Source organism: Myotis nattereri, assembly GCF_964212035.1.
Source record: "Myotis nattereri genome assembly, chromosome: 3".
NCBI classification, from domain to species: Eukaryota; Metazoa; Chordata; class Mammalia; order Chiroptera; family Vespertilionidae; genus Myotis; species Myotis nattereri.
Genome location: NC_138077.1, coordinates 153,345,967 through 153,361,904, shown reverse-complemented (window position 1 = coordinate 153,361,904; position 15,938 = coordinate 153,345,967). Strand labels below are relative to the sequence as shown.

The 15,938-nt window shown below is 44.4% G+C and overlaps 1 protein-coding gene across 1 annotated transcript in view; it reads right to left on the bottom strand.

The window, feature by feature from the left end:
• The window catches only part of MCOLN2 (mucolipin TRP cation channel 2), a gene marked incomplete at its 5' end in the record, with an annotated part of 56,116 nt that overhangs the window by 7,709 nt on the left and 32,469 nt on the right, over window positions 1-15,938 (bottom strand). Inside the window, 7 exons of the mRNA XM_081088358.1 lie at window positions 5,007-5,129; window positions 5,234-5,335; window positions 7,122-7,271; window positions 8,454-8,566; window positions 13,776-13,875; window positions 15,529-15,625; window positions 15,732-15,816. Coding sequence (XP_080944484.1) covers window positions 5,007-5,129; window positions 5,234-5,335; window positions 7,122-7,271; window positions 8,454-8,566; window positions 13,776-13,875; window positions 15,529-15,625; window positions 15,732-15,816 — 770 coding nt within the window. The remainder of the gene's footprint in view (window positions 1-5,006; window positions 5,130-5,233; window positions 5,336-7,121; window positions 7,272-8,453; window positions 8,567-13,775; window positions 13,876-15,528; window positions 15,626-15,731; window positions 15,817-15,938) is intronic.

Below are 15,938 nucleotides of genomic sequence, written 5' to 3'. Positions count from 1 at the left end.
CTATGTGTCGAATGGATTGCTCTCCCACTCTCTTCACTCTGCAAAGGTCTGCTGCTCCTACGTTTCCCTGACCCAGTCTATCTACTCCACTCTCAGGTCCACACTCACGTCTGGATTATTACAGAAACTCTGAGGAAGTCTCCTTCACTCCAGCCTCTTCGCCCTCCAGTCCAAGCTGCTGTGGTAAAGTCTAAACTTCACAGAATGCAACCTTCGGGTCATTTCTCGTGCATTAAGACTATACGAAGTCTGGATGCAAAGTAAAAAAATCACACCAAGAAGGCTGGGATAGGCCCTCCTTTGCGTGGCTTCCTTCCATCTCCCCACTGTCAATATTACCTTGTGCTTTTCTCCTCCTACAACACCACACCCATTTCTCCATCTTTTCCTCATGGGATTTATTCTCTTCATCTGATACCTTCTCCTGTGTCCAACAAAGCCAACTTTGAAGGGCTATTTCAAGTCTACCTCGAGACAGAGTGCCTTTGCAGCTCTAGTCCCTTCTGTGTATCAGTAAGAACCACAGCGTAAACTACTGCTTAGCCTTCTAATTGGTTTTGAATCCTTCTTCATACTCCAACTGGATGGAAACACCATGTCCGACCCTCCCTCCTCCATGACTGGATGCACAGGGTAAAGTCTGTGACCGGGGCAGCAGACACAAATGTAACCCCAACAGGGACCCTGCCCATGCCTGTGCTGCTTCAGCAACAGCTCCAAAGCTGCTCTCCACAGAGACCTGGAGGGAACATCCAGTTGAGCCAAGCACAACAATATGCAAATTGTTTAACAGTATGACAGGCAGTTCTCCGAGTACATATTTTCCATCTAGCCTTCAGAAAACTAAGTTAAAGCTGGTTTCTATGGCTAGCAATTACAACTCTAACAGCACCATTCATAATTCATGTTTCTCATCGTTTATTTTGGAATCTGGCCAATTCCTTTGTTTAGTTTCCACAACCCCTAACAGTCTGTGCTTCAGGTTCCAGAATTACAAATAGCTGGTTGGTTGGTACATATCCAATTCACCCCTTCGTTTCCAGTGCCATGACTTAGTGTCCATTTAGAAACAATACCTGTCTCAACATTCATGTTATTCACAGCCGGTATGCTTCTCTCTCCTCTATGCGGGTGAGACTCACTTTAACCCAGCAAAAAGTCAAAACGGAGACGCAATAAGGTAAGTGACTGGCATATACCCTGTCATTGGTACCACAGGTGGCTGTGAACCAGTCACTTTCAGGGGCCAAACTCCACAGAAGTGAACATTAGAAGTAACCAAGGTGAGGAGAAGCGAGGTCCTAAGGTGCTTCCAGGCCAGAAGGACTGCATTTATAGAGAGTTGCTGTGGTTCTTAGGAACTTGTGAGCCCCTGGAAAGCAGGTATTACTGTCTCTCTGTTTCTTGTTCGGTAACAAACCTGGAGAATCCCTGCCATGTTCTGTGCTGGACCCGGGGGATGCAAGCAGCAATGAGCTATAGTCACTGCCCTCCAAGAACTCAGCCTAGAAGAACCTGACATGCTTGGAGCACAGTAGACATTTAATAAATATTAAATGGGTATTTCCATAAAGAGTCCCCATAGGTCCTTTGGGACCACAGTGCAAACCCAAGCATTTGTTTCACAAATGATATTTTTAAATCGAACCAGAAAGAACTTTTTTTTAAATGAAAATATAACTTGCAACAGCTTATGTCAGAGAAGGACATAAAAATCGCCTTCAAGAGCAATATTTAGGTTTAATGTTTTAACTGGATAATCGTTCTTTTGAATAAGAGAGGTACTTGGCTAAAACTAGAGACTTTGAGAGCAGGACGATGTAATGCAGGCTCTGCCACAGTGTGTACCCATGGCATCAGCAAAGGCCAACAATGTTTCGATGCCTTGGTCTTCTCATTTCTGAAATGGGGACAATGCAAGACTGTGATTTATTTTTCACAGCAAAGAAGTCCTCCGGAAATGTAAAGGTTACTTTAGAGTAATGTTCTTCCAGACCGGGTTTTGAATTATTAAACATCAACAGTCTCTAGCCCTGGGTGCCATACATTTGAAAGGGCACTGTGCCAAAGTCCATTAGTGCCAGTACCGACACCGATGGGACACTGCTTGCATCTCTTCCCTCTTTCAACTGCAATCCAATGTCTACCATGAAAACAGGAAGCGAAAACATGGGTCCTGCTACCAGTCAAGCAGCAGTGTACAACTAGTTTTCCTGAGACCTCCTCTTTAGAGTGGCTGTAGAAACATCAATGGTGAGAGAGAGTCATTGATTGGCTACCTCCTGCACACCCCCCACTGGGGATTGAGTCCACAACCTGGGAATGTGCCCTGACCGGGAATAAAACCATGACCTCCTGGTACATAGGTGAATGCGCAACCACTGAGCCATGCCAACTGGGCTAGAGTGGATGGTTTGCTTAAAGAAAGAGTTAGCTTCTACACCTCAGGTGGCTATGATTCTAGATCCTAGGAAATGCTTGCTGTGCTGTCCAGCTTTTGAAGGCTTCGGGTACTACGGAAGGTCTTCTGATTCAACAGAGACTGACTGGCAGAACCTGAATGATTGACAGTTTGAATTAATTGGGGGGATGGGAGGAGAGACACAGGGAGCAGGAAGCATTTCTAACTTCAGACTCACAGAAGCAGCAATAGGGAGAAGGAAAGCACGGAGTCCTGAGTCAGACTGAAGCTTTTCTTCTTCCACTGGCTGGTGCATTCAGTAAAGTGACTGAACTGTGCATTTCCCCAGTGGGTGGAGATGGGAGACAGACGCCATAGACAGGCCTGGTAGGCAGCCCTGGGCACAGCCCTTATCCCTGCTCCTGTGGGGGAAACGGAGGCAGATGCTGAGACACGCAGGCGGGAAGTGCAGCATGCACTATGGTAGCTGCCAGCCACATGTGGCTGTGGAGCACCTCCTGTGTTGTCAGGGTGAAATACACACTGAATTTCAAAGATTTAGTACAAAAATAAAGAGTGTAAAATATCTCAATGCCTACTAGTAAATAAAATATATAATTAAAATCACAATTTTATCTGTATCTTTTTAAAATTTTTTCAGTGTAGCTACTGGAAAAATTTGAAGCCACCTGTGGTTCTCATTTGTAGCGTTCACTGCCCCTTTATTGGACAATGCTGGTCCAGAGCATCCCAGTCTCCCCCGCATCCTTTGAAAGGACAGGATTAAACATATGAACATGCAGTCGGATCCTCAAAGCAAATAGAGAGAAATGAGACTGGTTATGTGGCTCTCCTCTCAGAGTTGATCTATTCAGTCAAACGAAACGCTCGTCTGCAATGGTCTGTTTTAGGCAATTCCAAGAAAAGCCCTACTGGATATTGGTCAAAGATGGGTATTAGGGTCAGGCAACCTGGATGTGAATCCTATCTCTGCCATTTACTAGCTGTGTAGCCTTAGCAAAATTGTGGAACACAGTAAGATCCCCATTTCCTATGGGGCTACTAGGGAGTTAACATAGCAAGGGAGTTAAGGAACTTGGGTCCTATATCTATTTGGCACATAGCATTCAAGAATGGTAGCTATATTAGTAAAATTCAAGTAGCATTATCTGAGCACCTTCCAGGGCAATGATGGGGTAGGGAGATGAAGGGCAAAAGAGATAGGACCACTTGTCCGGAGGCCTTGGGCCTGTGAATTAAAGCTGAAATCTGCCAGTAAACTTGGTATTTATTTCAGACAGTGCAACACTGTCTTCTAGTGACAAAAATCTGGAGAAGCGTTCAAGAATGCGGCAAGTGAAGAAGAAAAATGTTCGTTCTCCCAGATCAGAGAGATCATATCAGAGAGCAAATTTCATCATGGCTCAGTGGCAAGGAGTAGGGAGAGCAGTGATATTACCAAGACTTACTATGAACCCAGAGACTGTCACTTTGTTCACTATGCCTTTCCAACAGGAAAACAATGATTCTCTTCGGACGTATCAGATGCAACCCCGAAAGAGGAGGAAGCCTGGATGTGTGCCAATTTACTAGGACATATCCAAGGTAGTGTAACGCACAGAGCTCGACCTTTCTGGATTGCTCACGTTTTGTGAACAGTGTGCAAACCAGATATAAGCATATGTTTTGTTTAAGGCAATTGGAGAGGTCAGAGGTTGAGGCTGAGCTGCAATACAAGCATCAGTGTGACCCTTCGCACGGCACCTCTTTTCTCCTTGCACAGCACCTGAGCCAGGAGAACAGGACCAGGGGCTGCTGCGGAGATTAAACAAACGAGAGGACAGAAATGCTAAGCGCACAGTGCTGGCTGCTGTTATTTTTGTTGTATCTGTGGTTCCAACTGCCAGAGTCCCATGGAAGAAACACTACAAGTTGCAATCACTCCTTTTCCTTTATTTATTTATTTATTTATTTATTTATCTATTGGTTTGAAAACAGGGCCTACCTACTTTCATTTCTTGACGTTTCCACCAATCAACGTTATTATTTTAAAACAAGAAGAGCACAACTTTGACGTCCCTGAGGTTATGATGCTGACTGAAGCCCAGCAACAATTTGGAATTCTGATGTTGATCTTTCATAAGGCAGAGGCAATGCTGCCATCAAAACCACCATCACAGAAAAGACGTGTTTCATTTTAATCATAAATCTAATATGGTCCATTCTGGGCACTCTGTCCACCTTTGTTCTCCTCAATTAATTGGGATGAAAACCCTTACACGTTAAATTAGAAAGATTTTGTAATAATTTCCCCCATTCTATTTTCATTTTTATTATAGGATCTCATGTCCAGACATTTCTTATTTGACAACTGGCTGGGCTGGAATGTGGCCCATAAACCAGGCCCAGACAACTCTGAAATGTGCTCTCCACTCCCTCACAGTGGTTTCAACATCCAGTAAAAGGAAAGGAAAAGAAACCCGATGCAAAGACATGGCTTTCCTGACGCTGAGGGTATGTGCTGGGGGAGAGTGGGAAGAAGGTTGTCCTGGAAGCCCACTTCTCAGGTGCCTAATTTGCAGAAGGAAGAACCAGGGCTACACACCTTGTTGTGATACGGGCCCAAGACGATCCAGCCACAGAAGGTGTAACCCAGGTAGATCATCCCGGCGCAGGCGCAGAAGCGAAGCACCTTTGGCAGGGAGGCTTGCATTGTTAAAATGAGCACCTGAAAAGACACCAGCAGTGCGGGGGCATTACAAAGGAGCTTACTGGAACCCGAAGAAGAAATGAATCTCAATCCTATGACACGACCCAATGCCACATCCTTACATTATAGTTTTGGAAGTAACCCAGGTATCTGATGACTCCGACCCAGACAAGAAGCGTGGACGTTCCAAGCAAAATGCTGCACAGATCGTAATTTGTGATATTCTAAGGAATGAGAAAACAGATATGAGTGACATATTCTATTCCCCTCAGCTTATTAATCTCACTTTAAGTTGATAGGAAAAGAATGGACTGCCTGCTCTCTATAGGTGATCCTAAGGGCTTTTAAACTGAAGAGGAGAGTAATAGAGAGCACAGTCCCAAATGTGTTTCTTCTTTCCTTTTAGTATTTCAATTGGTTGAACTGATTTTTTGTTAAAATAATATCCTGAAACAGAAAATGCATTTACTTAGGCATTAAAGAATATAAACTAATGGTGTTTGTTAAATATGAAACGATGCAAGTCAGCTATTTCTGAAAGAAAGCTCAAACGTGATTGGCTAACACAGTTCTGCTCTTGAGGATTTCTGGATCTAATTGAGGAGATACACACACAACCACAATCCTATATAATGGAGCAGTAATATGCAAATTGACTGTCACGCCCTCACACAATATGGCCGCCCCCATGTGGTCAAAAGATGGCCGCCACAAGATAACCAGAAGGGGAGGGCAGTTAGGGGCAACCAGGCCAGCAGGGGAGGGCAGTTGCGGGTGACCTAGCTGGCAGGGGAGCAGTTAGACATCAATCAGGCTGACAGGAGAGTGGTTATGGGGCAATCAGGCTGGCAGGCAGGCGAGCAGTTGGGAGCCAGCAGTTGCGGATTGTGAGAGGGATGTCCCTGTGGGATTGGGCCTAAACAGGCAGTCGGACATCCCCCGAGGGGTCCCAGATTAGAGAGCGTGCAGGCTGGGCTGAGGGACAACCCCCTCCAGTGCATGAATTTCATGCACCAGGCCTCTAGTTTTAATATAATATGCTAAGTGCAGTGAGAGATGCAGTGCCCAGCTTGTCACAAAGCATTTCCCATGGGCATGACCCAGAGCAGGGCTGGGCCTGGGGGACAGGCTGGGGGAGAGCATTGCAGGTAAATGATCAAAAGACTGAACCAGGGCCCAATGCTAAGAGCCAGAAAGTTGTGCTAGAGGGTCAGTATGGATGGCTCAGTGAATCTCAGGCAGGAGAGGGAGGCAGAGCTAGATGAGAGGACCCTGGAGGCCACTCCACTCAAGGGGCTTCCCATGAGAAGGGACTGTAACAGTAGGATAGAAACTTCCAGGGACTTTCCTCTGACAGCTGTGTGGGTGGATCTGAGGGATGTAAGGCTGAAGGTGGCAAGCAATGAGGAGACGGCTGCAGCAGTACAGGCCAGAGAGGAGCTGGCCCAAAGGAAGCCAGAGGTCGTCAGGATGGACAAGCAGGAGCTATGTTAGTGTCGGGAGGGAAAGTTAGACTCCCCGATGGACAGCACAGCCTGGAGGGGAGAATATCTGGGTGAAGGGTCAATACTTTGTCATAAGATCAAATCAGCGAAGTTCTATGAGTCAGGCACCTGGCAGACACTCTAATAGTCCTGCCCTCACCCCCATCTGCCAGAGCACCCACTGGGCAGACTGGCTCTTGATAGAACTGGTTCATGCATCACTGCTTTTCCTGCAATTTAAAAAAATTAAATGAAACCCACCCAAACAACCAATCTTCTCAAACTTCAGTTCCTATGCTCAAGAAGCTGCAAGTTTCCTGGGGATATTCATAGGGATATCATCTCCCCCAGAACATCAGTTTCCTTATGTTCCCTCCACAAGGAATCGGGTCAGAGGAGGCTTCCGATATATGGAAGCGAGAAAAGAGAAAACATGAGAATCAAACTAGTCTCCACAAGGCTTTAATATCCTAAAGGATCATCCAGGATAGAAAGAGCAGCAGACTTAAAGTGGGTGGCCCCTCACCTTCACTTGAATTTCCATTTTGAGGATGGAGCCAATGATTGTCATGAGGTCGCTGATAATCACCAGGACATACCAGCCGTTGATGAACTCCCACTGGTCAGCACTACACACGTGTCGCTGGTACTTCTCCAGGAAGAAATTTAGAAATCTCTGCAGCAAACATTTTAAAAAGTATTTATTACAAACCACACTGCCCTCTGGAAGGAGAAGGTAAGTGCCAAACAGAGCTCTCACCTGTAACATGATACGGTGTTGCCTACCCAGCTCCATAGATCCATCTCAAGGCTGGAGATGATGCCCACACTTCCCCCCTCACCTGCCCAGCTAGTCTAAAGCCTTCAAGTGCCTACCCAGTGAACTCAAAGATTATATGCTTATGCTCTTCTCTCCAACAGACTCTTGTAAGAACTGGCACACAGTGCATCCCAAATACATTACTTTATCACCTCACTCAACCAGACAGCACCCTATGCACCAAGCATTAGTAGCCTGATCTTCCGGAGGAGAGAACTGAGGCTGGGGAGGCAGGGCCAGGGTGGGTGCCCAGGCATTCCAGCTCCAGTGTGTGTGCTCCCAATGCCCACCCCCTCTGCTTAGGCAGAACCAGGACCCTGACCTGGGATCAGAGTATCAGGGGACTTGCGGGGAAGGGGCAGTAAGACAAGCGGATATTTACAAAATAAGTTGACAGAGGTCAAGAATGAGAACAATAGAACGAAGACCGTTTTCTTGCTCCACCAATGGCATGCTGATGACTTCATGCACCTCACCCCATTCTGCATTTCCACACACGCCACAAACCAGAGTAAGATTTGTGGGGAGCTGGCTATATCTTCACAAGAGCCCTGAGAGTAATAAGGTGAAATGAAACTCGGGGGAGAATTTTCAAGCTATTTAAAATGTAGAATAAAGTATTTTATGCTTCATTATAACCCATGTATCATGCCCCCCGTCAAAATGAAATCTTATTTGAAGGCAAAAGATGAAACCCACACATGCTATTATTCTGTTCTTAAGATTTACTCCTGAATTCAAAAGGGTCTCCTTTATTCTGGAAACATTCAAGAGCTTGAGAGCTCACCATTGTGCACCTGTGCTCATTAGCTCAGTTTTAAGCAAGGTAATTATCTGGTCCCACCTGACATGATGGGAGCTTGCACTCACCCTACACACCTCAGGTTGATGAATGCCTTTTAGGGGGCAATCGCTCAAAGGAACCTAATTTAGTCAAGGGCTCCAGAAAGGACAGGATGACCCAACACCAGGGCCCACTGTTTGAACAAACTGAGGGTGGAGGCCAAGAGGGGAGGAAGAAAATGCAAGCACACATACCTTTCGTAAGCGTAAAGCAAGAACAATGGATCTTGTGCACAGAATCAGAGACGCCAAGCAAATCACAATGACGAAGGAATCAAATGCCAGCACATACTGAGCATTCTTCTGAACTGAGGAACAAAATCAGAATTCAAATGATAAACACATCTCACTGGGGAATAATTTCTGACAAGATGGTCATCAAAAAAGAAGCCTAGATGATAAATTCAAAAAACATCAGAAACAAATCGCAATACATTTACTCAGAAGTCTACAAATAAGGTAAAACTTTCCCTGTTATTAAGACTTATACATTTAAAAACATATAAACTCTTAAGAGATGTACTAAAATGTATTTGTAAATATTTACATAGACTATAATTTGACAGAAGGTGGTCCATTTGGGCTCCATTCATAAGAGGCAAAACTATTGACATACTCTGAGGTCTTTCACATACAAGCACAAACATCACATTCTCCATTAATGAGGAAACAAACAATTTAAAATGCCTCTGACTCAGACTCCCCATTTCTGTTTCTCAACCTTACTGTGCACTTTCCCAGCATTCAATAAGCTCTTTCTGCACATGGAGAAAATAACCACTTGGAATGGTAGTAAGAAGGAGAGTATGTCTTGGAACACAGTAGCATGGGGAATGTACTGGAGGAAGATGAAATTGTAACCTTAGCTTCTCTCAGACTTCATGGAATTATCCCAAATACCAACGATGGCTCTCCCCTGTCTGGGTCCCCTGTCCATCCCTGCAGTCCCATCACCTGCCGATTGCTTCTCTCCCCTCATCTTCTCTATCCTGAGGCCACACTTCTTCCCACCTCCTATCAGGTTCTCTCTCACTCTTGCCTCAGGGGCTTTGCAAATGATGATCCCTCTGCCTGGAACAGCACTCTCTCCATCACACATATTAATATTATTCTTTTTCTCCCTAAGTGGTTTGGCTCAATGGATAGAGCATTGGCCTACAGACTCAAGGGTCCAAGGTTCAATTCCGGGCAAGGGCATGTACCTTGGTTTTGGGCACACACCCAGTAGGGAGTGTGCAGGAGGCAGCTGTTAGATGTTTCTAAATCTCTATCCCTCTCCCTTCCTCTCTGTAAAAAATCAATAAAGTATATTTTTTTAAAAAATTGTTCTTTTTCAGCCTTAGGTTTCAAAGTGAGTATCATCTTCTCAGAATAAAATTCCCTGAATTCCCATCTTTATTAGCCCATCCCCTACTCTCACAGCACTCTCCATAATGTACACACCTATAGTCTCCTTTGCTTGATGACCACTGAACTTGAAATTACACCTTCAAAGAGAGCACAGCAAGGAACAGAGACGGTGAAAAATGGGAAAGGACATGGCCTCTGGGGGCCTGAAAACCTGGGTCTGAATCTCAGCTCTGCACTCAGAAGCTGAGCAGCCTTAGGGAAGGTGCCTCGGTTTCCTCATCCAAAAAGTGGGTAAAAAAAACAAACACCTAATCATAGGGCTGTTGTGAAGATTAAATAAGTTCATATATGAAAGCACAGGAAACAGCCCAGGTAAACAGCAAACACCATGGTTACCATGGAGTCATTCAATGCCCATCTTCCCCACCAAATGGTTGGCTCTGGGAGACAGGGATCAAATGTACTTTGCCAACACTACAGTGCCTTTGCCTAGCATAATGCTTCAGTGTGCTTACAAGTCAATGCAGGGACTCGAGCAGAACATGAGAAGAGCACCTAATAATCTAAGAACTTGTGAAGGTCTGAGCTAAGTCAGAGGCAGAAAAGGCACAGAAGGAGGAGGCACAAAGTGGTGAGAGATGAAGCAGAGAGAGGCAGCATGGTCTCCAAGGAGACTCAGGGAACAAGGAAGAAGGACCAAGCAGACACGACTCCTGGTTTTCTGTCCTCCATAAACTGAGCTCAGTCTAAATGTCCATGACGAGAGAGGATGGCTCGGTGGCAGCTAAAGCCATGAGTGTGGGCACAGCCACTCAGACCACAGAGAGAAAAGTAGACAGAGGGCCGGGGGGGGGGGGGGGGCAGTATGCTTGAGAATTAGAAGAGGAAAAGAGCTCAGGAACGAGATGGAGAAAGGCCAGAGGAGAAGGAAACAGGACTGGGACAGGCAACCTTCCAAGGGGTCCAAAGTCAGTGCTCCTCAGCGACACCTCTGCAGAGAAGCGTTTGAGAGAGAGATCAGTTTCCACAGACTTACTAATAACAAGGTGTGAGTGACAACTGCATGAGCGTCCGAGGGTAAAGCTGCCCACCAGTGGGTTATCACCGCAGCCAACCAATACACGTAACTCACTGAGTGAACTATTTAGCCTCGCTAAGCACGCGTCAGGTGCCTAGGCTACAAAGTGGGGGAAGCAACAGTGCCTGCTTCAAGGGCTGTCAGGAAAGCAGATAAGACATCCATGTGAAACCAGGTAACATGCCTGACACCTAGCACTGACATTTACCTTTAGCCATTTTATACTTCAGAAGTTTAGGTAAAAAAGCAAAGCAACTTAATTTGACTAGAATCCAAGACTTCCTTCCCCCTTCCTTCCTTCCTCCCTTCCTCCCTTCCTTCCTTCCTTCCTTCCTTCCTTCCTTCCTTCCTTCCTCCCTCCCTCCCTCCTTCCCTCCTCCCTCCCTTCCTTCCTTCCTTCCTCCCTCCCTCCCTCCCTCCCTCCCTCCCTCCCTCCCTCCCTCCCTCCTCCCTCCCTTCCTTCCTTCCTTCCTTCCTCCTTTCTTCCTTCCTTCCTTCCTTCCTTCCTTCCTTCCTTCCTTCCTCCTTTCTTCCTTCCTTCCTTCCTTCCTTCCTTCCTTCCTTCCTTCCTTCCTTCCTCCCTCCCTCCCTCCCTCCCTCCTTCCCTCCTCCCTCCCTTCCTTCCTTCCTTCCTCCTTTCTTCCTTCCTTCCTTTCTTCCTTCCTTCCTTCCTTCCTTCCTTCCTTCCTTCCTTCCTTCCTTCCTTCCTTCCTTCCGTCCTTCCTAAACCATGAAATGAGGCAGAAGGATTAGAGGCAGTTCGTGGGAAAATGGGACTGAAAATCCATAAAATGCAAGGACAGCATCTAGTACCTTCCTGTCTAACATTTAACTAGCCCAAATCTCTAAGACTGCTCATAGTGAGAAAACTGAGCCCCAGAGCTAGAAAGAGAAACCATCCTCCATCACAGAGAAGACAGTATTGTATTGTTTTACTTTATTAGGAAGACGAGCTTGGTGTGCCGCAGAAAGTATTTTATGAACACTGTAATTGCTTTCTTACTCTACTGAAACTCGGTTACCCCTGTGGGAACATTGCCCAAACCTAGGAGTGTAAAACACTAGTCCAGGTTTGTAAAACACCATTACTGCCTGCCTGTGTGGCTCTAACCCAGGGCTTCCCACACTTACTAAACTCCCTTCCCCTATGACACCCATTACATCAGCCATCAACGGGGAGTCCTGACTACCAATACCTCCTCCAGCCCCTCATGCCCAAATTGCTACACTCATAAAATCAAGTTAAAGTGGAGATTAATGGCACACTTGGGAACGGGTATTAGAAGTCAAAAGAAGCAACATTTGGGATGTATATGAAAATAGGCATTCCCTCATATTTCGCCCTGAGATAACATAGGCAATGATGAGAGGGAGAGTATATGAATGTGAATGAACTCAGAAGTTTTGGAAATAGCACCAGGATCTCACCAAATGTTACCCTTGCCTTTGTCCCACTTCCTGTCTTTCCACTTCTCCAAAGCCAGGCCAATCAATCAGACTGGGGGAGGAAGGGGACACGGACGTGGTGTGTGTGTGTGGGGGGGGGGGGGGGGCTCCATTTTCTAAGCTAGTTTCCAAACTTCAGCTTTTTTCAAAGTTTTCACATCATTTTATTTTAAATTCATATTTTCCTGGTAACAGAGCCTGGTTTCTTACTACACAGCTCTGGAAGCCTATAAAAATGTTAGTGTTTCTCCTCACTGGCCACAGGAGGGAGCCAGACCTCCTTTCTTCTTTTTTTTAAAATTTTTTTAAATCATTTTTTAATTTTTCAATTACAGTTGGCATACAATATTGCATTAGTTTCAGGTGTACAACCCAGTGATTAGACATTATATAACTTAAGTACTCATCCTGATAAATCTCATACCCATCTTACACCATACAGTTATTAGAATATTATTTTCTATATTTCCTATGCTGTACTTTACATCCCCGTGACTATTCTGTTACTATCCACTTGTGCTTCTTAATTTCACCCAACTTCCAACCCCCTCCCATCTGGCAATCATCAAAATGTTCTCTGTTTCTATGGGTCTTTCTGTTCTGCTTGTTTATTTCATTTTTTAGAATCAATTGTTGATAGATATGTATTTATTGGCACTTTATTATTCATATTTTTTCTCTTTTCCTTCGTCAAGAAATATTTCATATAATGCTGGTTTGGTGGTAATAAAAAAGGGGGGGCATGGAAACGATAAAAAAGAACCAGAACGAAATGAAGGGTATGCTAACTGAAATGAAGAATAATTTACAGGGAATCAACAGCAGAGAAGATGAAGCCAAGAATCAAAAGAGCAATTAGGAGTATAAGGAAGCAAAAAATACCTATTCAGAACAGCATAAAGAAAAAAAGAATTCCCCCCCATCCCCACACCCTAAAATGAGGATACTGTAAGGAGACTCTGGGACAACTTCAAGCAAACCAACATTTACATCATGGGAGTGTTGGAAGCAGAAGAGAGAGAGCAAGAAATTGAAAACCTATTTGAAAAATAATGATAGGAAACGTAGGGAAGTTTTCCCCAGTCAAAATTAACCTTTGCTTTCTTTACCATCATGCCTTATGTACCTCCACCATTTATGGCTATCCATGACATATTGGAGATTTTAGAAGCATACCTGTCTCCCTCACTAAGGTGTTTTCTTTGTTCTCCAGAGTGCCTAGCAATTGCTATATGCCAACTCTTGTTCTCAGTGCTTTGCTTTACATTCTAACTCATTTAATACACAACATACTGGAAGGTAAGTACTATTATCACCCTCATTTTGAAAAGTACTGAGACATAGAGAGGTTAAATAATTTGTCCAAGATCACAGAACCAAGACCCAAACCTAGGCAGTGTGGCTGCCAGGGTTGTACCCTAAGCACTGGGCATGCTGCTTCTTCTAAGAGGTATATAATCAATATTTGCTGAATTTAACAAAAATGCAAAATTTCTGGCTATGCTTTACAGAATCTAATACTCAAGATCTGATTTTCTGGATCCCTTTCTTTCTGTCACCATCTAAGTCAACCATGTAAACACCTGAAATTCCAAAATAAAATGCTAAAAATCCTCCAATGGGCAAGCATGTAAGATACTTACCAGATCCAGATATGTTTAAGTCTTTACATTCTTCAATGTTAGCATCACTGTCAAAAAAGATTTTGATTTTGCCACTGTGAGCTTTGTTGTCAAAGGTAATCTGGAAACACAAATGTATGAAGAGCAGAATATATGACTTGTTAGATCAACTCTGCTTAAAATTTTAATAGCATCCAAACAGCAGGCTGATCCAAAAATAGTACTGATGAAAATGTCCTCATCACATGATTCTTCACAACTTTCATTAATGAAAAAACAGGGTCCAAAGGCAGCTTTGTGTGAACTTCTACTAAATCCACAAGCAGGGTGGGAGAAATCCAAAAGCAAAACAGCCAGCTAGTCCCAGGAACAAACATGAAATTCACCATCTTTGACAAGAGAACACAGTCACCTCACTGATTACACTGAATAGAATCCAAAAGCATTTGCTTCAAGTTAGCCTTTTGGGTATGAAATTCTAGGTTTCTACTAGGTTGGAGATTAGTTTTCTGTTCACCTCGAGTGCTATATATAATGCTTTCAGAAATGGCAAAGAATGCCCTAAGTCTGCAGGCTGAATTTAAGATTGCAAATGACTCATATCTTCCACTATTACACTTTCATCACTTAAAATTTGTAAGTGAAATATGCTGGGTATTTTAGGCCTTGAGAGAAGTATTTTTGGGGTTTTCCTTGGGGGAAATGAGACCTCAAGTGCCAGGGTTAGTGGAGGTTTAGTCATAGCTCAGAGATACAGAAATGAGGCCTGTAGGTTGAGTTCTCGAACCTCTAGTTTGGTCATAGTGATATAATTGGGTAACACAGAGTGTGGCTTGTGTTCAGAGATGCCCAATGCTTATAGATTTACTCATAGATCAGCTACTAGTACACTTTCAGCTCTCAAGTTCTCTGCCTGTGAACTTCCTTAATTTCATCATGTGATTCATAATGTGTAGGTCACTCCACAGCAGCTAATCCTGCTCTTCTCTTCCTTACCACAAGTCACCATTAGTAATTACTTTTATTTCTTTACTTGTTCTTCTCTCTCTTCCACTGAGCTGTAAGCTTCCAATGCACCTCTAGAGCAGGGCCGTGCCTGGTGCATAGTAGGGACTCATTAGTATTTATGGACTATTGGGTAGAGTGCTCTCCTGAGTTGCTAAAAGATAATTGCATACAACTTTCAGCTCAGCATCCAGTTTTGCTCTTCCATGAACATGAAGAAGGGAGGGAGAGAGGGAAGGAAGCAGGGAGGGAAAAAGGAAGGGAAAAGGGAGGGAGAAAAGAAGGGCATGAAATTTCATGGAAGTGAGAAGACAGGTTACTGTCCCCGCAAAACTGAACAGTCTCTTCATTGCACACGCCTCCTCCCAAAATAAAAGGAGCGACAGCTGATCCTCTGCAGAACGGCCTTCAGATCAAGGGGGCAGTGTCTGCCTGGAGGTTTGAAAGCGTTTGCTACATTTGCAAAGACCTCAAAACACTGAAAACACTTGTCATAAACTTTTAAAAAATGTTTTAGAAGAATAAGGGGTCAAAGCCAATTTTGGAAACTTCTCTTTTCAACGCAGAAATTTAGTTTTTAAAACATTGGAAAAGGCTTTGCTTCATTTTCAGAAGAAACGGTCTCGGGATGAACAATGCTATCATGCCACTCAACTCTTTTAAACACGACTGCATCTGACACAGCCATAGGCTGGTGTGTTTCGCACTGTGCATCTACGGAAGGAGGAGGGAAGCATAAGAAACAGTGGCTGAGTAAACAGACACTTGCCGTATTCTGAAAGACGTAACAGTCCGGTAACTCTCGGGAAAGCATCGTCTGCAGGTCAATGCCTTTGAGGTGAAAGGAGATTTCAACCTGTAGGAGCCTGAATAAAAAATATCACAAGGTATACATTGTCAGAGTCTTACTTCTACTCTCCTTCCCTCCCTCATGCCTGTCTCCTGGGAAACGAGACTGAAAAACATATTTACCTATAAAACTCCAGTCTGAAGAATGGTGAGTTCTTCCAGTCCTCAGTGTTTTTGGAGAGGCCCTGGAGGTCCAAGAAAATGCAGTCTAGACCAATGGAGAACAACAATTGCTTCAGGCAAAAATCAGATGCTAAAACCAGTGGGCGAAGGGCGATGAGAAGCAGAACACTTCCAACTATCTCCCCACAGAGTACTTATGAGTTACAA